General features: G+C 45.6%; 1 protein-coding gene across 1 annotated transcript in view; it reads left to right on the forward strand.

Moving 5' to 3' along the window:
* Nucleotides 1–21,986, forward strand: part of LOC126299456 (lysophospholipid acyltransferase 5-like) — a 196,914-nt gene that overhangs the window by 17,325 nt on the left and 157,603 nt on the right. The window contains exon 4 of the mRNA XM_049991373.1: nt 8,368–8,483. Coding sequence (XP_049847330.1) covers nt 8,368–8,483 — 116 coding nt within the window. The remainder of the gene's footprint in view (nt 1–8,367; nt 8,484–21,986) is intronic.

The following is a 21,986-nucleotide window of genomic DNA, read 5'->3' on the forward strand; positions in this document are numbered from 1 at the left end:
TTCACATCCCAATACTCCCGGTACTCCGCCTCCCATCTGTGTCAACTGTGGAGAGCACCATTTGCCTTGCTTGCCAGATAGCAGGATTCTCCAGAAAGGAAGGAAAATAATGGAATAAAAGACCCTGGACTGACCGACCTACAGTGAGGCTAAGAGAAAATATGAGCGGCTACATTCTGCGAATTTGACATCAACCTAGGTCACCACTACGATAACGGTACTACCATCTTCTGTTCTGCTGCATACAGTTGGCTCTCAGATCCGTCAGACTCCACCTGCCCCATTGATTGGGGGGGGGGGGGGGGCACTTTCCTCCCTGTTGCTCCTGCACAACCCACTTCAGGAGCAACACCCTCCCAACCATCGGGCATATCAGTCCCCACTTCTCAGCCGGAAAAGCGTAAGTCTTCTTCAGCTCCTCTTATGGAGATCGGCTTTCCAATAACTGACCTGTGTATGTTTTTATGTCACCAGGTTTTTCGGCTTTGGTAGATGGCATAGTCCCAGTATGCACAACAAACTGCGTGTCATTAAGGAGACTACGAATGTGTGGAAGTCTTCCATGCAGTCTTCCCCCTGCGGGCCAGGGGGGTAGAATAGGCCTGAGGTATTCCTGCCTGTTGTAAGCGGTGACTAAAAGGAGTATTTCACTTTTCGGCCATATGAGTTCATGTCCCATTCTATGGTTTGACCTGCCACTTTCAAAATTATACAGAAGTTCAGGCCATATGGGGTGGTACGCCATATGTGGTGTGTGAGTGCCCTTAAATTCGATTTCCTGACTCTCTTGTCATGGCTCTGCATCTCCACCTGTGATTAAACTGTTTGGGCGAGGACACTTTCCAGGGTATGTCATCTGCTTCTGTTGTCTCCTGTCCTCTTTCACCCCCATGACAATATTGGATTTCTCTGCACGCAGTATCCAGCACGGTAGCCAGTCCGTTATGGTGGGCCGTCATGTTCCCATTTGGTGGTAGCCCCCTGACACCACAGGGATCCCACTGCTGATGCCTGAGTTGTAAACTCCTCATTTATGCCAAGGAGTAGATGCCTGTCTCCCTGGGGCACCAGCACTCCCGGCCACAGCTATCTTGCCAGTTGGCCTTTGTTGTGGCTGGATTAGCGCCCGTGGGGAGAACCTCTGATCGTTGTGTGTGGCATCAGAGCAGATGACCCGCAATGAAGCAGGCTAAGCCATCTCTTGCTGGTGACCGTATGTACCAGCAGTCTCTAAGAAGGGCAAGATAGAATACAATGCTGATAGGTATGACCCTAAATTGTTTCCCTCCCTCGCTACACCATGGGAGGAACGTAGAGCTACAGAACCGAGAGAGCCATATTCGCTTCGGTTTTTAGTCTGTAGCAGAACCGATGGTGACTCTTTTCTACCTACAGAGCCTCAATTTTTTGTTGAACACCTTGAGGATAAGTTTAGAGAAGTGACAGCGTTGTCTGAGATGCGAAACGGCGCAGTCTTGATTCAGACAGCATCCCCAGGCTAAGCGTTACTCACCTGTGACAAACTGGGTGATATTCCTGTTTCTGTCACTCCCCATAAAAGCCTCAACATGGTCCAGGGGATTATTTTCCATCGTGACCGCCTCTTGCAGTCTGACGATGAGCTCCTCGCCAATTTAGAATGGCGGGGTGTTCATTTCATGCGGTGCGTTTACAGGGGACCCAAAGACAACAGGTTTGCTACCGGTGCCTTCATCTTTGCCTTTAAGGGTGATTCATTGCCTGAAAAGGTCAAGATGATGTTCTACCGCTGTGACTCTAAACCATACGTCCCTCCCCCTATGTGGTGCTTTAAGTGCTGGAAGTTGGGGCACATGTCTTCCTGTGGCACTTCCAGTGCCACATGTCGAGACTGTGGATGTCCACTGCAGACAGATACTCCATGTGCGCCACCTCCCACTTGCATCAAGTGTGGAGAGCACCACCTCCCCTGCTCACCAGAGTGCCCAGTACTCCAAAAGGAGCGGAAAATCGTGGAGTACAAGACCCTGGACCAGTTGACTTACACAGAGGCTAAACGTAAATTCGAAAGATTACACCCCATTCAGTTGACGTCGACATATGCTGCAGCTACATCACCATTGCCCTCCCAAGTGCCAGTGGTTCCCCACTCTGTGCCATGAGCAATGGGCCATCCGGGCCACCAGAATACATCTTCCTCCATTACTCCCAAAGTACCTACTTCGGGAGCAAGGCCCCCCCCCCCCCCCCCCAAACGCAGTGGACATTGGTCCCCTCCCCCCATCCGGAGAAGCAACAGCCTCCTCTGACTTGTCTCGTGGGCAAAGGGTCTCTTGGGGCCCTCTCTCCCAAGGTCTCCACTAATGGCACAGCAGACACTTGCCAATGGGTTAAGGAGCCAAAAGCTGCTGGACAAAGAGCCTCAAGCTCTGACAGAAGCTGCTTCACAGAAATCTTCCCAGCAAGCCCCTAAGGAGAAGCGAGAGATCTAGCAAACTAAGAAGAACTCTGCTAAGAAACAGAACCCTCTGGTGGCCCCAACACCACCACTCCCTATCACTTCTGCATCTGCGGATGCAGTGGAGATCTTCAAGTCTCTTGCGGACCTGGATCTCACTGACGCCTCATGCACCATACAAATGCCTACAAATACTCAGTCGAAGGCAGCAGGTGACCCTAAGGCATAACCTGCCTCCTTGCACGCTTCATGCCTTCCTAGTCTCATGTCATCCTCCAGTGGAATTGTGGTGGTTTTTTCCATCATCTGGCTGAGCTACGGCAACTGTTAAGTTTTACAAATGCTTTCTGCATTGCCCTCCAGGAAACCTGGTTCCCGGAAATGCGGGCTCCTACCCTCTATGGCTATAAGGAACCATAGCAACTATAATAGAGTGTCAGGTGGAGTTTGTGTCTGTCCTGAACTCAGTATGCAGTGAACCTGTGACCATTCAAATCCCTCTTAACCGAGCGAGGTGGCACAGTGGTTAGCACACTGGACTCGCATTTGGGAGGACGATGGTTCAATCCCGTCTCCAGCCATCCTGATTTAAGTTTTCCGTGATTTCCCTAAATCGTTTCAGGCAAATGCCGGGATGGTTCCTTTGAAAGTGCACGGCCGATTTCCTTCCCAATCCTTCCCTAACCCGAGCTTGCGCTCCGTCTCTAATGACCTCATTGTCGACGGGACGTTAAACACTAACCACCACCAATCCCTCTTAAAGCTGTGGCTGTCATTATAAGGACGACACAGGAAATTACTGTCTGCAACGTATATCTTACCCCAGATGGTGCAGCACCCCTGAACACATTGGCTGTACTGATTGATCAACTCCCTAAACCTTTCCTACTTTTCGGAGATTTTAACACTCATAACCCCTTGTGGGGTGGTAAAGTTCTTACTGGCCGAGGCAGAGATGTTGAAAATTTGCTGTCACAACTCAACCTCTGCTGCCTCTTAAATACTGGGGCCGCCACACATTTCAGTGTGGCACATGACACATATTCACCCATTGATCTCTTGGTTTGTAGTCCTGACCTTCTCCCATCTATCCACTGGAGAGCACATGACAACTGGTGTTGTAGTGACCACTTCCCCATCTTCTTGTCACTGCCCCGGTATCAGGCCTGCGGACGCCTGCCCAGATGGGCTTTAAACAAAGCAGACTGGGAAACCTTCACCTCTGCTGTCACCATTGAGTCTCCCCCTCATGGTAACATTGACGTGGTGGTTGAGAAGGTAACTACAATGATCGTTTCTGCGGCGGAAAACGCGATGCCTTGTTATTTAGAGTGCCCCTGGCGAAAGACAGTCCCTTGGTGATCTCCGGAAGTAGCTGAGGCAACTAAGGAGCATCGGCATAAGCGGCACCCTTCCCTGGAGCACCTCATAGCCTTTAAACTACTCTTTGCTCACGTTCGCCAGATTAGCAAAAGGCGGAAGCAGGAGTGTTTGGAGAGGTACATCTCAACCATTGGGTGCCATACGTCACTTTCCCAAGTCTGGGCAAAGGTCAAACGAGTTTTTGGGCAGCACACTGCAACTGGTGTCCACAGTGTTAACATAAATGGCATGTTATCTACCAACGCAAATGTGATTGCCTAGTAATTTGCTGAGCACTACACTTGTGTCTCTGCATTGGAGAATTACCCTCCAGCCTTTTGTCCTCTCAGATGGCGGATGGAAGGGAAAGTTCTCTCGTTCACTACACACCACAGTTAACCCTGTAATGACCCATTACAGAGTGGGAGCTCCTCAGTGGCCTTGCACATTGCTCCTACACAGCTCCTGGGCCCAATTGGATCCACAGTCAAATGAGTACACACCTCTTGTCTGATTACGAGCGACATCTCCTCGAGATCTTCAACCGGATCTGGTGCAATGGCGTCTTTCCATCGCACTGTCAGGAGAGCACTATGATACCAGTGCTCAAACCTGGCAAAAACCCACTTGATGTGGATAGCTATCGACCCATCAGCCTCACCAATGTTCTGTGTAAGCTGCTGGAACATATGGTGTTTCGGCGGTTGGGTTGAGTCCTGGAGACACGTGGCCTACTGGCTCCGTGCCAGGGCTTCTTCCGCCTGGTAGCTCTACCACTGATAATCTTGTGTCCCTTGAGTCTGCCATCCGAACAGCCTTTTCCAGATGCCAACACCTTGTTGCCATCTTTTTTTGATTTATGAAACACGTATGACACCACCTTGCAATATAATATTCTTGGTACATTATACGAGTGGGGTATTTGAGGCTCGCTCCCAATTTTTATCCAGAATTTCCTTTCGCTCTGTACTTTCCATGTCCAAGGTAGTGCCTCCCATAGTCCCCCCCCCCCCCCCCCCCCTCCCTCCACATCCAGGAGAATTGGGTCGCGCAGGGCTCCATATTGAGTGGATCTCTATTTTTAGTAGCCATTAACGGTCTAGCAGCAGCTGTAGGGCCATCCGTCTTACCCTCTCTGTATGCAGACGACTTCCACATTTCATACTGTTCCACCAGTACTGGTGCTGCTGAGCGGTGCCTACAGGGAGCCATCCACAATGCACAGTCATGGGCTCTGGCCCACGAATTTCAGTTTTCGGCCGCAAAGTCCAGCACTTCTGTTGGCATCGTGCCATTCATCCAGAACCAGAACTTTATGTCAGTGACGATCCACAAACTGTAGTGGAGACATGTCGACTTTTAGGACTGGTTTTCGATACCCGATTGACTTGGCTTCCTCACGTTTGTCAGCTTAAGCAGAAGTGCTGGCAGCACCTCATTGCCCTCCACTGCTTGAGCAACACCAACTGGGGTGCAGATCGCTCTATGCTGCTGCAGCTATACAGAGCCCTTGTTCAATCCTGCCTTGGCTGTGGGAGTCTGGTTTATGGTTCGGCAGCACCCTGAGCATTGCATTTACTCGACCCAGTGCACCACTGTGGTGTTCGACTAGTGACGGGAGCTTTTAGGACGAGTCTGGTGACCAGCCTCCTTCTGGAGGCTGGAGTCCCTCCATTGCAGGTCAGGTGTGCACAACTGCTCACCAGTTGCATTTCATACATTCGTAGTTCTCCTGCACATCTGAATTACTGTCTCTATTTCCCACACACAGTTCATCTCCCGCATCGGTGGCCCAGGTAAGGGCTTACAATTGCAGTTCACGTCCGATCCCTTTTATCTGAATTGGAGTCCTTGCCTTTACCACCTATACTCGAGGTCCAATCGCATACACCTCCATGATGTACACCTAAGCCACGGCTTTGCCTGGACCTTTCACATGGCCCAAAGGACTCAGTTCATCCTATGGCTCTCCGCTGTCACTTCATCTCGATTCTTGACATGTGTCGAGGCCACGAAGTGATTTACACTGATGGGTCAAGGGCTGATGATCACATTGGCTTCGTGTATCTCCATGGAAATTGAACAGCATTCCTTGCCTTATGGCTGCAGTGTTTTCACTGCAGAGCTGGTGGCCATATCTCGTGCTCTTGAACACATCCGTTCATGCCCTGGGAGTCGTTTCTTCTGTGTACTGGCTCCTTGAGTAGCCTACAAGCTATCGACCAGTGCTACCCTCGTCATCCTTTGATAGTGACCATCCCTGAGTCCATCTGTGCCCTGGAACGGTCCGGTCATTCAGTGGTGTTTGTGTGGATCCCAGGACACGTCAGAATCCCAGGGAACGAACTTTCTGACAGGCTGGCCGAACAGACTACATGGGAACCGCTTATGGAGATGGGCATTGCAATAACTGACATGCGTTCATTTTTATGTCACCAGGTTTTGGGAGACGGAATGGCTCAATCTCAGCACACACAACAAACTGCGTGCCATTATGGACATTATGAATGTGTGGCATTCCTCCATGCGGGCCTCTCACGAAGACTCTATGATTCTCTGCTGGCTCCGCATTGGCCACACTTGGGCGACCCACTGCAACCTTCTGCGCCGTGAAGACTTGCCTCGGTGTCGATGCGGCACCCAGTTGACAGTGGCCTATATTCTGGTGCACTGTCCCAATTTGACAGCCCAGCGATGAAATCTTTGGTTACTGGACTCATTGCCACTAATTTTATCTGAGAATGCCTCATCGGCTGAGTTAGTTTTACGTTTTATTCGTGAGGGTGTGATGTATCGTTTGATCTAAATTTTAGCGCATGTCCTTTGTCCCTCTGTGTCCTCCACCCTGGAGGTTTTAATGCGTTGTAGAGTGGCTGGCTTCTCCTTTTTATTCTCATGGTCAGCCAGTCATGGTAAACTGCTCTCTTGTTTTGACCTCTTCTGCAAGTTTCTTGTCTCTCTCTGGTTTTCTTGCCGGATTTTGTCCATTTTAGTGTTTTTATTGCCATTCTGCCATTCTTGTGGTTTTCTCCTTTCTCCCAGCTGTATTTCGTATGTCTCGATTATTTTACTCCCATCCTTGTGGAGTTATTTTAATCGGAATGGGGGACCAATGACCTACCAGTTTGGTCCCTCCCCACCCCCCCACCCCCTCTTTCAAACAACCAATCAATCAGTCATCTGACACAGCAACATGCATCAATTGGAAACCGAGTGGTTGGAAGTGGTAAACACCAAACTGTGAGCAATTAAACCAACTACACAGGTATGGCGGACTTTGTGCCAACCACTCAAATGGAAGGATATGCTGCTCACCAAACTGTGAATAGGACACAGCCCATTAAGAAATAGTTTCACCCTCCAGCGGGAATATCCACCACACCGTGAAGTTTGTAGTTTAACACTTTTGATCCAGTATGTTTTAACTACTACGTTATTTATACTGACATAGGGGCAACCCTTAGTTTGATGTGAGATCTGCCCACCCTCCTTGCCAAAGCCAACACCAGTGTAGCATGGGTTTTCAAATTCTGTTAAATTTTGGGTCTCATACGTAAATTCCAGGGAAGGGGAGTTTAGTATGGTTTGAGTGGGTAGCTCTTCCAGGCAGTTTAGCATTTTTGTTAATGGAGTTTCTGTGTCATAGTTCAGTGCATCACGACAGCGGCTTTTACAATTGATAAGTCAATTTTAATGCATTATAAGCAACTTTGCCAGCCATCGACCACTCAGTCCTCACCCCAACCTCCCCGATGAGACTGGCATGCTGACGTCTTATAAGGGTGTTGATGACCATGCTGTTGAGTATCCCATATACAGTGCTGGGTTGTTCCACCTGTTTATGTGGAGTACCTTATATTCGTTTATGTTTAGATCAACTGCCAATCCCTGTGCCAAACTTCAATCCCATGCCAATCTTCTTGCATTTTTCTACAATTGTCTAATTTTATGACTTCTCTAAGTACAATAGCATCATATGCATACAGCCTCATTAAGTCTCTGATGTTATCCACTGGGTCATTCATGTATATTGTGAAAATTAATAGTCCTATAACACTCCATTTGGATACACTAAATTACCGTCTGAAGATTTTTCTGCATTGAGGATAGCTTACTGTGTTCTGTCTGGTAGGACCTTTTCAGTCCCATCACAAAGCTGGAATGATGTTCTGTATGCTTGTAAACTGTATTGGACAGCTTCTGGAAGTCAAGGAACACAATATCAACCCCTGTGCACTCCCTTTTGGGTCTCATTGACAAACAGAGTGAGCTGGGTTTTACATGACATTTGTTTGCAGAATCTATGTTTGTTCCTAAGCTGCTTCATTTGGCTTGCTGTGGCCCAGCCTGTCTACATGCACCGTATGAATGGAACCTTAGAGTTAATTTAATAAATAAGTCTCCCTTCTTCGTGTAACTTTTTATTATGATAATAAGAACTGCTGTGGTATGTCATCAACTGTGTCAGATTGGTTAAGCAAGTGGTTGCCTTCTTCCCTCTAATTTAATATGCAGATTTTGCAATTCATGTGTTAGTAAATGTCTGTATTGTTTGTAATTTGTTTCAGGGTACTATTTGACTGGAACAGAAACATATGATATTAAATGGACAATGGCTCAGTGTGTCCTAACATTAAGATTGATTGGCTTGGTCTTCGATATTTATGATGGGGCCAAGCCTGATGTAAGTAATGCTTAAATTATAATTATCTTTCTATTATGGAATGTGTTATATTGTAGTAGGGCTATGGATGTCACAACGGAGAAAAATTTTCTTAAAAAATTAATAATCAGCCATATTGACTGTGTTTAGAAATTTTAACTTTGTCTACCTTATTACAGTTCTTGAAGTGAAAGGTAGAAATACTCCTATATATGAGCGTGAAATGATACCTTATACAGATAAGAATGTGCTTTAAGTGTCATCTTTTAGGATAAGGCTAGATTCTTTATTATTTTTCCAGGTGCAAATCAGTATTCCACTCCAAATACATTAAAAAATAGAATTGGGAAAACTGACTGTCCGATTGAGACCAGTGTTCTTTTACTGTGAGAGACTTACATGTGTCTTAAGAAGATATAACTTACAAACAGATCATAGAAAACATAGTGTCATTTGCCAATAAATTTGTGTGTTAAAAACTAATATCAAGGAAGTCCATATTAGTGTTTCAACCAGGAACAACAATAGTTGAAAATCTTTCCAGAAATAACAAGAATTGATAATGCACCAGCGTATAAATTTTTGAATCGCATGTCTCGTGAAGGTAAAAGTAAAATAATGATTGATGGATAAACTGATAAATCACTTGGAAGGTGTAATGAAAAAAGATCAACAAATATCCTCTGAAAGATATCGTATTAAAATAAGATGTTGATGAGTCATCATACTTCAGGATGCACTATTTTCGTCCTTACTGTGTCCATGGTTATGATCACATGATCATGTCCATAGTGTCCCATGAGCCACTTGTCACTTTGTCTCCATGGGTAATATGGTGAGCACCATAGGGAGCTTCACCAGAAATCTCCAGATTCAGGTTTGACAAATCCAGTCATTCCTGAGTTGCTGGCTGGTCACTGTTACAAATTTTCTGTCAACCATTTAAGCACAAGCCATTGTATAATGGACCTATGAGAGCATACAATAACGAAAAGGCCCATCATATGACAGACCAGTGAAAGTATGTTTCACTACAATACAAAACAAAATTTTTAAGCAGTTCAATATTATATTTGATACAGTTCCCCACAGTCGTTTAATTAACAAAGTAAGAGTATATGAACTATCAGACCAATTGTGTTATTGGATTGAAGAGTTCCTAGATAACAGAACGCAGCATGTCATTCTCAATGGAGAGAAGTCTTCTGCAGTAAGAGTGATTTCAGGTGTGCCACAGGGGAGTGTTGGAGGACCTCTGCTATCGAGTGGAGAAATGTAGGGTCCCCCTGAATAGGTCAGATGTGCACTACACACCAGAAGTGGCTACAAGGGTATCAGAGTACGTGTGGAGTGCACATGGGGGTTTTTTAGGTTAGAGAATTCCCTCCCTAGGCCCGACAAGGGGCCTCCTGAGACGCGGCAATGTAGGAGTAGGCAAAATGCAACAGGGAATAACAATATTAATGTGCTAATAGTAAACTGCAGGAGCGTCTATAGAAAGGTCCCAGAACTGCTCTCATTAATAAACGGCCACAACGCCCATATAGTACTAGGGACAGAAAGTTGGCTGAAACCAGACGTAAACAGTAATGAAATCCTAAACTCAGATTGGAATGTATACCGCAGAGACAGGCTGGGCAGTGAAGGGGGAGGCGTGTTTATAGCGATAAGAAGTGCAATAGTATCGAAGGAAATTGACGGAGATCTGAAATGTGAAATAATTTGGGTGAAGGTCACGGTTAAAGCAGGCTCAGACATGGTAATTGGATGTATCTATAGGCCCCCTGGCTCAGCAGCTGTTGTGGCTGAGCACCTGAAGGATAATTTGGAAAATATTTCGAGTAGATTTCCCCACCATGTTATAGTTCTGGGTGGAGATTTTAATTTGCCGGATATAGGCTGGGAGACTCAAACGTTCATAACGGGTGGCAGGGACAAAGAATCCAGTGAAATTTTTTTAAGTGCATTATCTGAAAACTACCTTGAGCAGTTAAACAGAGAACCGACTCATGGCTATAACATATTAGACCTTCTGCTGACAAACAGGCCCGAACTATTTGAAACAGTTATCGCAGAACAGGGAATCAGCGATCATAAAGCGATTACTGCATCGATGATTTCAGCCGTAAATAGAAATATTAAAAAAGGTAAGAAGATTCTTCTGTTTAGCAAAAGTGACAAAAAGCAGATTACAGAGTACCTGATGGCTCAACACAAAAGTTTTGTCTCAAGTACAGATAGTGTTAAGGACCAGTGGACAAATTTCAAAACCATCATACAATATGCGTTAGATGAGTATGTGCCAAGCAAGATCGTAAGAGATGGAAAAGAGCCACCGTGGTACAACAACCGAGTTAGAAAACTGCTGCGGAAGCAAAGGGAACTTCACAGCAAACATAAACATAGCCAAAGCCTTGCAGACAAACAAAAATTACGTGAAGCGAAATGTAGTGTGAGGAAGGCTATGCAAAGAGGCGTTCAATGAATTCGAAAGTAAAGTTCTATGTACTGACTTGGCAGAAAATCCTAAGAAATTTTGGTCTTATGTCAAAGTGGTAGGTGGATCAAAACAAAATGCCCAGACACTCTGTGACCAAAATGGTACTGAAACAGAGGATGACAGACTAAAGGCCGAAATACTAAATGTCTTCTTCCAAAGCTGTTTCACAGAGGAAGACTGCACTGTGCTTCCTTCTCTAGATTGTTGCACAGTTGACAAAATGGTAGATATCGAAATAGACGACAGAGGGATAGAGAAACAGTTAAAATCGCTCAAAAGAGGAAAGGCCGCTGGTCCTGATGGGATACCAGTTCGATTTTACACAGAGTACGCGAAGGAACTTGGCCCCCATTCTTGCAGCGGTGTACCATAGGTCTCTCGAAGAGCAAAGCGTTCCAAAGGATTGGAAAAGGGCACAGGTCATCCCCGTTTTCAAGAAGGGACGTCGAAGAGATGTGCAGAACTATAGACCTATATCTCTAACGTCGATCAGTTGTAGAATTTTGGAACACATATTATGTTCGAGTATAATGTCTTTTCTGGAGACTAGAAATCTACTCTGTAGGAATCAGCATGGGTTTCGAAAAAGACGGTCGTGTGAAACCCAGCTCGCGCTATTCGTCCACGAGACTCAGAGGGCCTTAGACACGGGTTCACAGGTAGATGCCGTGTTTCTTGACTTCCGCAAGGCGTTCGATACAGTTCCCCACAGTCGTTTAATGAACAAAGTAAGAGAATATGGACTATCAGACCAATTGTGCAATTGGATTGAAGAGTTCCCAGATAACAGAAAGTAGTATGTCATTCTCAATGGAGAGAAGTCTTCCGAAGTAAGAGTGATTTCAGGTGTGCCACAGGGGAGTGTCATAGGACCGTTGCTGTTCACAATATACATAAATGACCTAGTGGATGTCATCGGAAGTTCACTGAGGCTTTTTGCAGATGATGCTGTGGTGTATCTAGAGGTTGTAACAACGGAAAATTGTACTGAAATGCAGGAGGATCTGCAGCGAATTGACGCATGGTGCAGGGAGTGGCAATTGAATCTCAGTGTAGACAAGTGTAATGTGCTGCGAATACATAGAAAGAAAGATCCTTTATCATGTAGGTGCAATATAGCAGATCAGCAACTGGAAGCAGTTAATTCCATAAATGATCTGGGAGTAGGCATTAGGAGTGATTTAAAATGGAATGACCATATAAAATTAATTGTTAGCAAAGCAGATGCCAGACTGAGATTCATTGGAAGAATCCTTAAGAAATGCAGTCCTAAAACAAAGGAAGTAGGTTCCAGTACACTTTTCGCCAACTGCTTGAATACTAATCACTAGTGTGGGATCTGTACCAGATAGGGTTGATAGAAGAGATAGATAAGATCCAACAGAGAGCAGAGCACTTCGTTACAGGATCATTTAGTAATCGCGGAAGCCTTACGGAGATGATAGATAAACTCCAGTGGAAGACTCTACAAGAGAGACGCTCAGTAGCTCGGTACGGGCTTTTGTTGAAGTTTTGAGAACATACCTTCAACGAGGAGTCAAGCAGTATATCGTTCCCTCCTACGTGTCTCTCGCGAAGAGACCATGGGGATAAAATCAGAGAGGTTAGAACCCACACAGAGGCATACTGACAGTCTTTCTTTCAACAAACAATACGAGACTGGAATAGAAGGGAGAACTGATAGAGGTACTCAAGGTACCTCCGCCACCCACCGTCAGGTGGATTGTGGAGTATGGATGTAGATGTGGAGTGTTATAAAGTGTAATCTAGCCATTCAAAGTCTCAATTTCTTCTTTTATTTCTTCATTTGATGACAGTATGTTTATAATACATTAAAACACCATTATTGAAATGATCAGTTCCGGTCATATTACTGTTTATTTTTCTTCTGTGTCTAGACTAAAGATTGATAATGTAATGAAATGATAAAATTATAGTAACAGTAAATCATACAGTAAGAATAATATGTACGAAATAAAACTGAACACCAATAATCATGCATAAAAAATAGTAACTCACTCACCCATCACACAATATGGGGTGCATTTTTTTATTGTTGAGCATCGCACGATGCTCTTGTTCAGAATGGAGATGTAGTTACATGAACTCACCTTCATTACACAAAATTAATTATACGTGTTGTATGAAAAATAATAATATGCAGTAATTTATAAGTTAAAACATAACAACCAACAAAATATGTGCTTCTAATGTAGCCCACAGCAATCAAAATTCCAGATCCAAAAGAAGTATGGGAAAAATGTACTTTATCTCATCACACAGTCTTGTGTCATGCGTCCGTTCGCTGACACATCATTTCTCTGTACAGTGGAGCTCTCTCACATGGACGAGGCCACACCATACAGCAATGACCAGCATTAAAGGGTTAACATAAATGCTATGTGTTCTTCAGCTATGACTGTTTGATGGGACAGTGCAATATGCATTTAAAAGAGTGTGGTTCTTGGCTCAGATACCTGGATCATAAGGAGTGTAGAAACATGAATAAAATTCCCAATTTTAAGGTGAGCTATGCATCCCTGTTATTAGGTTTTACCTTCTTTGTAGAGAATTCTTGTGGTTCTTGGGACTCTCCAGTTGTGCTGAGCTTTCTCAAGAATGTAAGACTCCATATAATCTTGTTGCTTTAGCCTGTTGTGGGGATTTATCTGGATCTTACTAATATTCATAAAAACTCCCTGTGGTTACAGATGGGCTTTTAGGTAGTACTAACACCTTATCTGCTAAAAGTAGTCATGATTTTGATCCCCAAAACACTAGCCAACAAAAGACATTGGTGATTTTACTAACACAGCTCAGATGAAAAATCAAAATATGTTTCTAATTGGTCAGGAAGGAGGAGGGGGGCAGGGGGTGGTAATTTCAGAGAAATCTGTCATGTTCCTAAGACTGCATGTTATTGCAAATTCAGTCATAAGACTGAGAATTAGAGTCCTACTTAGATACTTTTCACCAAGCCACATCAATAATAAATTAAAAAAAAAAAAACACCTCAGATACTATCCAGTTATGCACTACCCACTCAACTGTAGGAAACATGCTGCGACCTACAAAAGTCCCCCCCCCCCCCCCATGGGGGCTCGCCAGTTTTTGGTGGGGTTGTGCTTGGCTACCACGGGGCTCCAGCCTTTGCAGCACTTTTTCTCTTCCATGCTGTATGTCTATCCTCTTGCTATTCTTTTTCCTCTCCCTTGGGGAACATGTCTGGGAAATTATTGGGAATGTTCTGCATTCTGTCACTGACCTGCAAACAGTCTCAACATTCTTTTTGGCTCCCTTTTCCTTTCTTAGTTTCCCTTCTCCTCTCATTCCTCCACTTTGGCGTTTGAGGGTCTTCTTTTTTTCGTCTTCCTCCCTGTGTTCTCCTGGAGGCTGGCCCACGCATCTGACACATAATAGGTGACTGGGTAATGCGCAATTCCCAGCCCCGTGTCGACAGGTAGGGTTCGCATTTACCCCCTGGTACAAGCCAGGCCCAGGGAGGGGTGATTGCCTGAATGGTAACCTTCCCAGATTGCCCATTGGTCCCTCCGTTGGGTGTTCGGGAGGTGTGACCTGAGGTGTGAACAATCACCTAAGGTAGGTGCACCCCCTTGTGAAGGGGGCCCCCAGTTGGAGGGATCGTGCCATCAGAGACACTGGCAATCATGGGGGTTTCTTTGCGGTGAGTCAATCATCATATCCATCGACATCGATGAAACGTAAATGTAATGATGCTACTGATTCGAAGATCCTTCCCACTACCCCACAGTTCCTTGTGGTATCACGTACTGAAGACGGTCTGTCCTTTGCCATGCTCAATCCATTTATTATTCAGAAAGGTGTTGATCCATTGCTGGCCCTGTGAAATCCTGCTCTCGTTTACAGAATGGCACTGTGCTTTTAGAGACAGCTTCCAATTCTGAAGCACAACTACTACTTGCTGCCTCGCTTCTCCACGGCTACCTTCACACTAGAACGTCTTCTCGATTCCCAGCCACATGCATAACCTGTGGCAGGGATGCATACAAGGGTGAATGTCCGCGTCTTTCTCCCCGCTGTATCAACTGCAATGGCAGCCATGCCGCCTCCTCCTGGGCTGTTCGAGAGATTCAGGTAAAGGAAAAAGTGCCTTACCCAGTAGCTCGCAGTTCTTGTTACCCATCGCTCCATGAAGGACATGGCCACGCAGATATGCGACCTCAAATTTGGCTCTGAGGTGAAGTGTCAAGGTAGCATCGCGGTCCCACCGTCCGCTGTGAAACAAATGGTCATACTCTCGCCTAAAGGGGCGAAGCTACCCATTACACAACCGGCAGGCAGGAAAGGACAGAAGGAGTACTCCCGAGAAGACTTCCTCCATCCCTCCAGCCAAGTAATGCCCAAGTCTTCCTCTAACCATAGGGGCTTGAAGAAGTCCACTAGAGAGAAACGGTCTTCTCCTTCACCACCTTTAAGATCCTGCCCAGTTTTTCTGTGTGTGACTCCACAGACAGACCACACAAGTATGCCGATGCTTCTGTGGACCACATGGAGTAGCATCCTCCTGCTTCTGTGCCCTGTAGTAGCGACTCTCCACCGGCTGTCCCTTGGCGGCCACCGAGTTGACACCCCTACATCTCTTACACCTTATGACTGTCCTCCAATGGAACATTCACAGCCTTCAGTCACACAAAGAGGATTTACATCTGCTTCTAGCATTGCAGCATCCCCTTGTACTCTGCCTTCAGGAAACGAAATTGCACCCTCAAGACCGCTTTGAGCTTTCACATTATCACCAATTCTTTTTTACCTTCCCCCTGAGATCGCCATCCCATCTCATGGGGGCATTATGCTGCTCATACGGGATGACCTTCATAGTCAGCCCATCTCCCTGAATACCTGTTTTCAAGCTGTTGCCGTTCGGCCTTTTCCTTCCCCACCTGACTTTCTCCCTCTGTACCATTTATGTCCCTCTGTCCTTTGATGTCACTAGGGCACACTTCCTTCAGCTTATTGGGCTGCTACCTCCACAGGTTTTGCTACTCGATGACTTTAATGGGCATAATAAACCTCTTCTGCCTCAACTCTGGAGCACCCACTTCCCTTTCCGACTCCTCACACACCTATTCCCATGTGGACCTATCCTTTTCCACTGCCCAGCTTGCCCATCGTCTTGAGTGGCCTGTTCTTACTGATGCCTTCCCGAGCGACCATTTCCCGTGTGCTCTCTGTCTGCTGACACCTACCCCATCCATATGCATGCCCAAGACGAAGCTTACTAAGGCTGACTGGCAGCTTTACTCCTCCCTGGTGACCTTCACAGAACAAGATTTCTCTAGCTGTGATGACCAGGCAGACTATCTCACCAATGTTATCCTTCCTGCTGCAGAATAGTTCCATTCCTCGCACTCCCTCTTTACCGTGTCATGTCCCAGTCCCTTGTGGTGGACTGAGGCATGCCGCGATGCAATTCGCACATGAAAACATGCTCTCCACATTTTTAACCGCCACCCTACGCTGGAAAACAGTATTCATTATAAACAGATGTGTTGAAAGTGTCGTCAAGTTCTTCGGGGTAGCAGAAGAGCTAGTTGGATTTCATTCACTAGTCCATTTAACAGTTCCACATCTTCCTCTGTCATGTGGGCCAACCTCCGACGGCTCTCTGGAACCAAGATCCATTCCCCCATTTCTAGCCTGACAGTCACAGGCAATGTCATTGTAGATCCTGTTACTATGTCCAACACCTTGCGCCGCCATTTTGCGGAAGTTTCGAGCTCTTCCCACTATCACCCTGCCTTCATCCATCGGAAACGAGTGGAGGTGGCTCGAGTGATACACTTCTCTTATCCGAATTGTTAGTGCTACAGTGCCGCCTTCACTGTCAGGAGCTAGCTTGTGCTCTCAGTTCATCCCAGTCCTCCGCGCCAGGGCCTGACGCTATCCACATTCAGATGTTGCAGCACCTCTCTCTTGTGGGCAAGCACTTTCTGCTTAACACATACAACCACGTCTGGGCTGAGGGCACATTTCCTGGATGCTGGCGTGAAGCCACCATCATACCCATACCTAAGCCCGGTAAGGACAGAAACTTTCCTTCTAGCTACTGTCCCATCTCTCTTACCATCTACATTTGCAAGGTGATGGAACGTGTGATTCATGCCCAGCTGGTGTGGTGGCTCGAGTCACACCATTTACTCACGAATGCACAGTGTGGGTTTTGAGTGTGGCGTTCTGCAGTTAACCATCTTGTTACTTTGTCCACCCATGTCATGAATGGTTTTCTGCGGAAATCCCAGACTGTGGCCATGTTTTTTGATTTGGAGAAGCCTTGCGACAGCTGCTGTAGAACGCGTATCCTCCGTACTCTTTACACGTGGGTCTTCTGTGGGTTGTTGTTGTTGTGGTCTTCAGTCTTGAGACTGGTTTGCTGCAGCTCTCCATGCTACTCTATCCTGTGCAAGCTTCATCATCTCCCAGTACCTACGGCAACCTACATCCTTCTGAATCTGCTTAGTGTATTCATCTCTTGGTCTCCCTCTACGATTTTTACCCTCCACACTGCCCTCCAATGCTAAATTGGTGATCCCTTGATGCCTCAGAACATGTCCTACTAACCGATCCCTTCTTCTGGTCAAGTTGTGCCACAAGCTCCTCTCCTCCCCAATCCTATTCAATACCTCCTCATTAGTTATGTGATCTACCCATCTAATCTTCAGCATTCTTCTGTAGCACCACATTTCGAAAGCTTATATTCTCTTCTTGTCCAAACTAGTTATCGTCCATGTTTCACTTCCATACATGGCTACACTCCATACAAATCCTTTCAAAAACGACTTCCTGACAATTAAATCTATACTCGATGTTAACAAATTTCTCTTCTTCAGAAACACTTTGACATTGCAGGGTCTACATTTTATATCCTCTCTACTTCGACCACCATCAGTTATTTTGCTCCCCAAATAGCAAAATTCCTTTACTACTTTAAGTGTCTCATTTCCTAATCTAATTCCCTCAGCATCACCCGACTTAATTCGACTACATTGCATTATCCTCGTTGATGTTCATCTTATATCCTCCTTTCAAGACACTGTCCATTCCGTTCAACTGCTCTTCCAAGTCCTTTGCTGTCTCTGACAGAATTACAATGTCATTGGTGAACCTCAAAGTTTTTATTTCTTCTGCATGGATTTTAATACCTACTCCGAATTTTTCTTTTGTTTCCTTCACTGCTTGCTCAATATACAGATTGAACAACATCGCGGAGAGACTACAACCCTGTCTCACTCCCTTCCCAACCACTGCTTCCCTTTCATGTCCCTCGACTCTTATAACTGCCATCTGGTTTCTGTACAAATTGTAAATAGCCTTTCGCTCCCTGTATTTTACCCCTGCCACCTTTAGAATTTGAAAGAGAGTATTCCAGTCAACATTGTCAAAAGCTTTCTCTAAGTCTACAAATGCTAGAAACGTAGGTTTGCCTTTCCTTAATCTTTCTTTTAAGGTAAGTCGTAGGGTCAGTATTGCCTTACGTGTTCCAGTGTTTCTACGGAATCCAAACTGATCTTCCCCAAGGTCGGCTTCTACTAGTTTTTCCATTCGTCTGTAAAGAACTCGCGTTAGTATTTTGCAGCTGTGACTTATTAAACTGATAGTTCGGTAATTTTCACATCTGTCAACATCTGCTTTCTTTGGGATTGGAATTATTATATTCTTCTTGAAGTCTGAGGGTATTTTGCATGTTTCATACATCTTGCTTACCAGATGGTGGAGTTTTGTCAGGACTGGCTCTCCCAAGGCCGTCAGTAGTTCCAATGGAATGTTGTCTACTCCCAGGGCCTTGTTTCGACTCAGGTCTTTCAGTGCTCTGTCAAATTCTTCACGCAATATCATATCTCCCATTTCATCTTCATCTACATCCTCTTCCATTTCCATAATATTGTCCTCTACTATATCGCCCTTGTATAGACCCTCTATATACTCCTTCCACCTTTCTTCTTTTCCTTCTTTGCTTAGAACTGGGTTTCCATTTGAGCTCTTGATGTTCATACAAGTGGTTCTCTTATCTCCAAAGGTCTCTTTAATTTTACTGTAGGCAGTATCTATCTTACCCTTAGTGAGATAAGCCTCTACATCCTTACATTTGTCCTCTAGTCATCCCTGCTTAGCCATTTTGCACTTCCTGTCGATGTCATTTTTGAGACGTTTGTATTCCTTTTTGCCTGCTTCATTTACTGCATTTTTATATTTTCTCCTTTCGTCAATTAAATTCAATATTTCTTCTGTTACCCAAGGATTTCTACCAGCCCTCGTCTTTTTACCTACTTGATCCTCTGCTGCCTTCACTACTTCATCCCTCAAAGCTACCCAGTCTTCTTCTACTGTATTTCTTTCCCCCATTCCTGTCAATTGTTCCCTTATGCTCTCCCTGAAACTCTGTACAACCTCTGGTTCTTTCAGTTTATCCAGGTTCCTTCTCCTTAAATTCCCACCTTTTTGCAGTTTCTTCAGTTTTAATCTACAGGTCATAAAAAAATAGATTGTGGTCAGAGTCCACATCTGCCCCTGGAAATGTCTTACAATTTAATACCTGGTTCCTAAATCTCTGTCTTACCATTATATGATATATCTGAAACCTGTCAGTATCTCCAGGCTTCTTCCATGTATACAACCTTCATTCAGGATTCTTAAACCAAGTGTTAGCTATGATTAAGTTGTGCTCTGTGCAAAATTCTACCAGGCGGCTTCCTCTTTCATTTCTTAGCCCCAGTCCATATTCACCTACTATGTTTCCTTCTCTCCCTTTTCCTACACTCGAATTCCAGTCACCCATGACTATTAAATTTTCATCTGCCTTCACTATCTGAATAATTTCTTTTATATCATCATACATTTCTTCAATTTCTTCATCATCTGCAGAGCCAGTTGGCATATAATCTTGTACTACTGTAGTAGGTGTGGGCTTGGTATCTATCTTGGCCACAATAATGCATTCACTATGCTTTTTGTAGTAGCTTACCCGCATTCCTATTTTCTATTCATTATTAAACCCACTCCTGCATTACCCCTATTTGATTTTGTGTTTATAAGCCTGTATTCACCTGACCAGAAGTCTTGTTCCTCCTGGCACCGAACTTCACTAATTCCCACTATATCTAACTTTAACCTATCCATTTCCCTTTTTAAATTTTCTAACCTACCTGCCCGATTAAGGGATCTGACATTCCACGCTCCGATCCGTAGAACGCCAGTTTTCTTTTTCCTTATAACGACATCCTCTTGAGTAGTCTCCACCCGGAGATCCGAATGGGGGACTATTTTACCTCCGGAATATTTTACCCAAGAGGACGCCATCATCATTTAATCATACAGTAAAGCTGCATGCCCTCGGGAAAAATTACAGCCGTAGTTTCCCCTTGCTTTCAGCCGTTCACAGTACCAGCACAGCAAGGCCGTTTTGGTTATTGTTACAAGGCCAGATCAGTCAATCATCCAGACTGTTGCCCCTGCAACTACTGAAAAGGCTGCTGGCCCTCTTCAGGAACCACACATTTGTCTGGCCTCTCAACAGATACCCCTCTGTTGTGGTTGTACCTACGGTACGGCTATCTGTATCACTGAGGCACGCAAGCTTCCCCACCAACGGCAAGGTCCATGGTTCATGGGGGGTGGGGGGTGCCTGCCCCATTTTCTTCGGGCATTTTTACAAGATTGAGTTTTCAGGGTGCATGTGGGTTCTGCCTTATCAGGAAAATGGTGTGCCTCAGGGTTCCTTCCTGAGCGTCATCCTCTTTGCTCTCGCCATTAACCTTATAATGGCCTGTCTGTCGCTGAGCGTCTACAGCTCCCGTTTTGTCGATGATTTTGTCATCTATTGCAGTTCTCCACAGACCTGTTTCACTGAGCAGCATCTTCAGCGCTGTCTTGATCGTCTTCACTCCTGGAGCATTGCCAATGGCTTTCAATTTTCCACTGACAAAACTGTCTGTATGAATTTCTAGCGGTGCAAATGGTTTCTCCCACCATCTCTACACCTTAGGCCTGTTGCCCTTCCATTTGTTGACACTACAAAATTCCTGGGGCTCATGCTCGATAGGAAATTCTTCTGCTCCACCCATGTCTCTTACCGGGCAGCCTGCGGAACGCAGTCCCTCAGTGTCCTACGGGTCCTCAATGGTACGTTTTGGGGTGCCGATTGAACCACCCTCCTCCATTTGTACCAGTCCCTTGTCCATTCGAAACTTGACTATGGGTGCTTTGTTTATGCATCTGCACGCCCATCCCTTTTATGCAGCCTCAACACTGTCCATCATCATGGCATCCGTTTGGCCACGGGTGCCTTTTACACCAGCCTGGTTGAAAGTCTGTATGCTGAACTACCACTGTCCTACTGCCGTGACTTTCTCCTCAGCAGGTATGCATTCTGTTTGTCTGTCATGCGTGGCCACTCCTCCTATGTCTCCTTCTTTGATGATTCCTTAGACCATCAGTATGGGGCTCGTCCCTCTTCTCTGTTACCTCCTGGAGTCTGCTTTTGCCACTTGCTACGGTGGCTTAACTTCACGCTACCTGTAACTTTCCCAGTGGCTGTGAACCCTTCACCACCTTGGCTTCGTGAAGCGGCTCAAGTTAACCTTGGCCTTCATTTGCTTCCCAAGGACACTGCTCCAGCCTCGGTCTATCGCCTTCAGTTTCACGACCTTCGCGTGACACTTAGCGATAGTACCTTTGTATACACTGATGGCTCTCGGACTGACCATGGGGTCGGGTGTGCCTTCGTCATTGGCACTTGTGTCTTTCGATATCGACTTCCGGCGCACTCCTCAGTATTTACAGCCAAGCTTTTTGCCTTGTATCAGGCCACAGAGTACATCCAGCGACACAGCCTTCCCAATTGTGTCCTCTGCTCGGACTCACTCAGCGCCCTCCAAATTCTATTTGCGCTTTACGCTGCTCATCACTTAGTGCAGCGGGTCCAAGAAAACTGCCACTTGCTCACTCTTGGTGGATCCAATGTCATGTTTCTGTGGGTCTCTGGTGAT

The sequence above is a fragment of the Schistocerca gregaria genome, chromosome X (assembly GCF_023897955.1).
Source record: "Schistocerca gregaria isolate iqSchGreg1 chromosome X, iqSchGreg1.2, whole genome shotgun sequence".
NCBI lineage: Eukaryota > Metazoa > Arthropoda > Insecta > Orthoptera > Acrididae > Schistocerca > Schistocerca gregaria.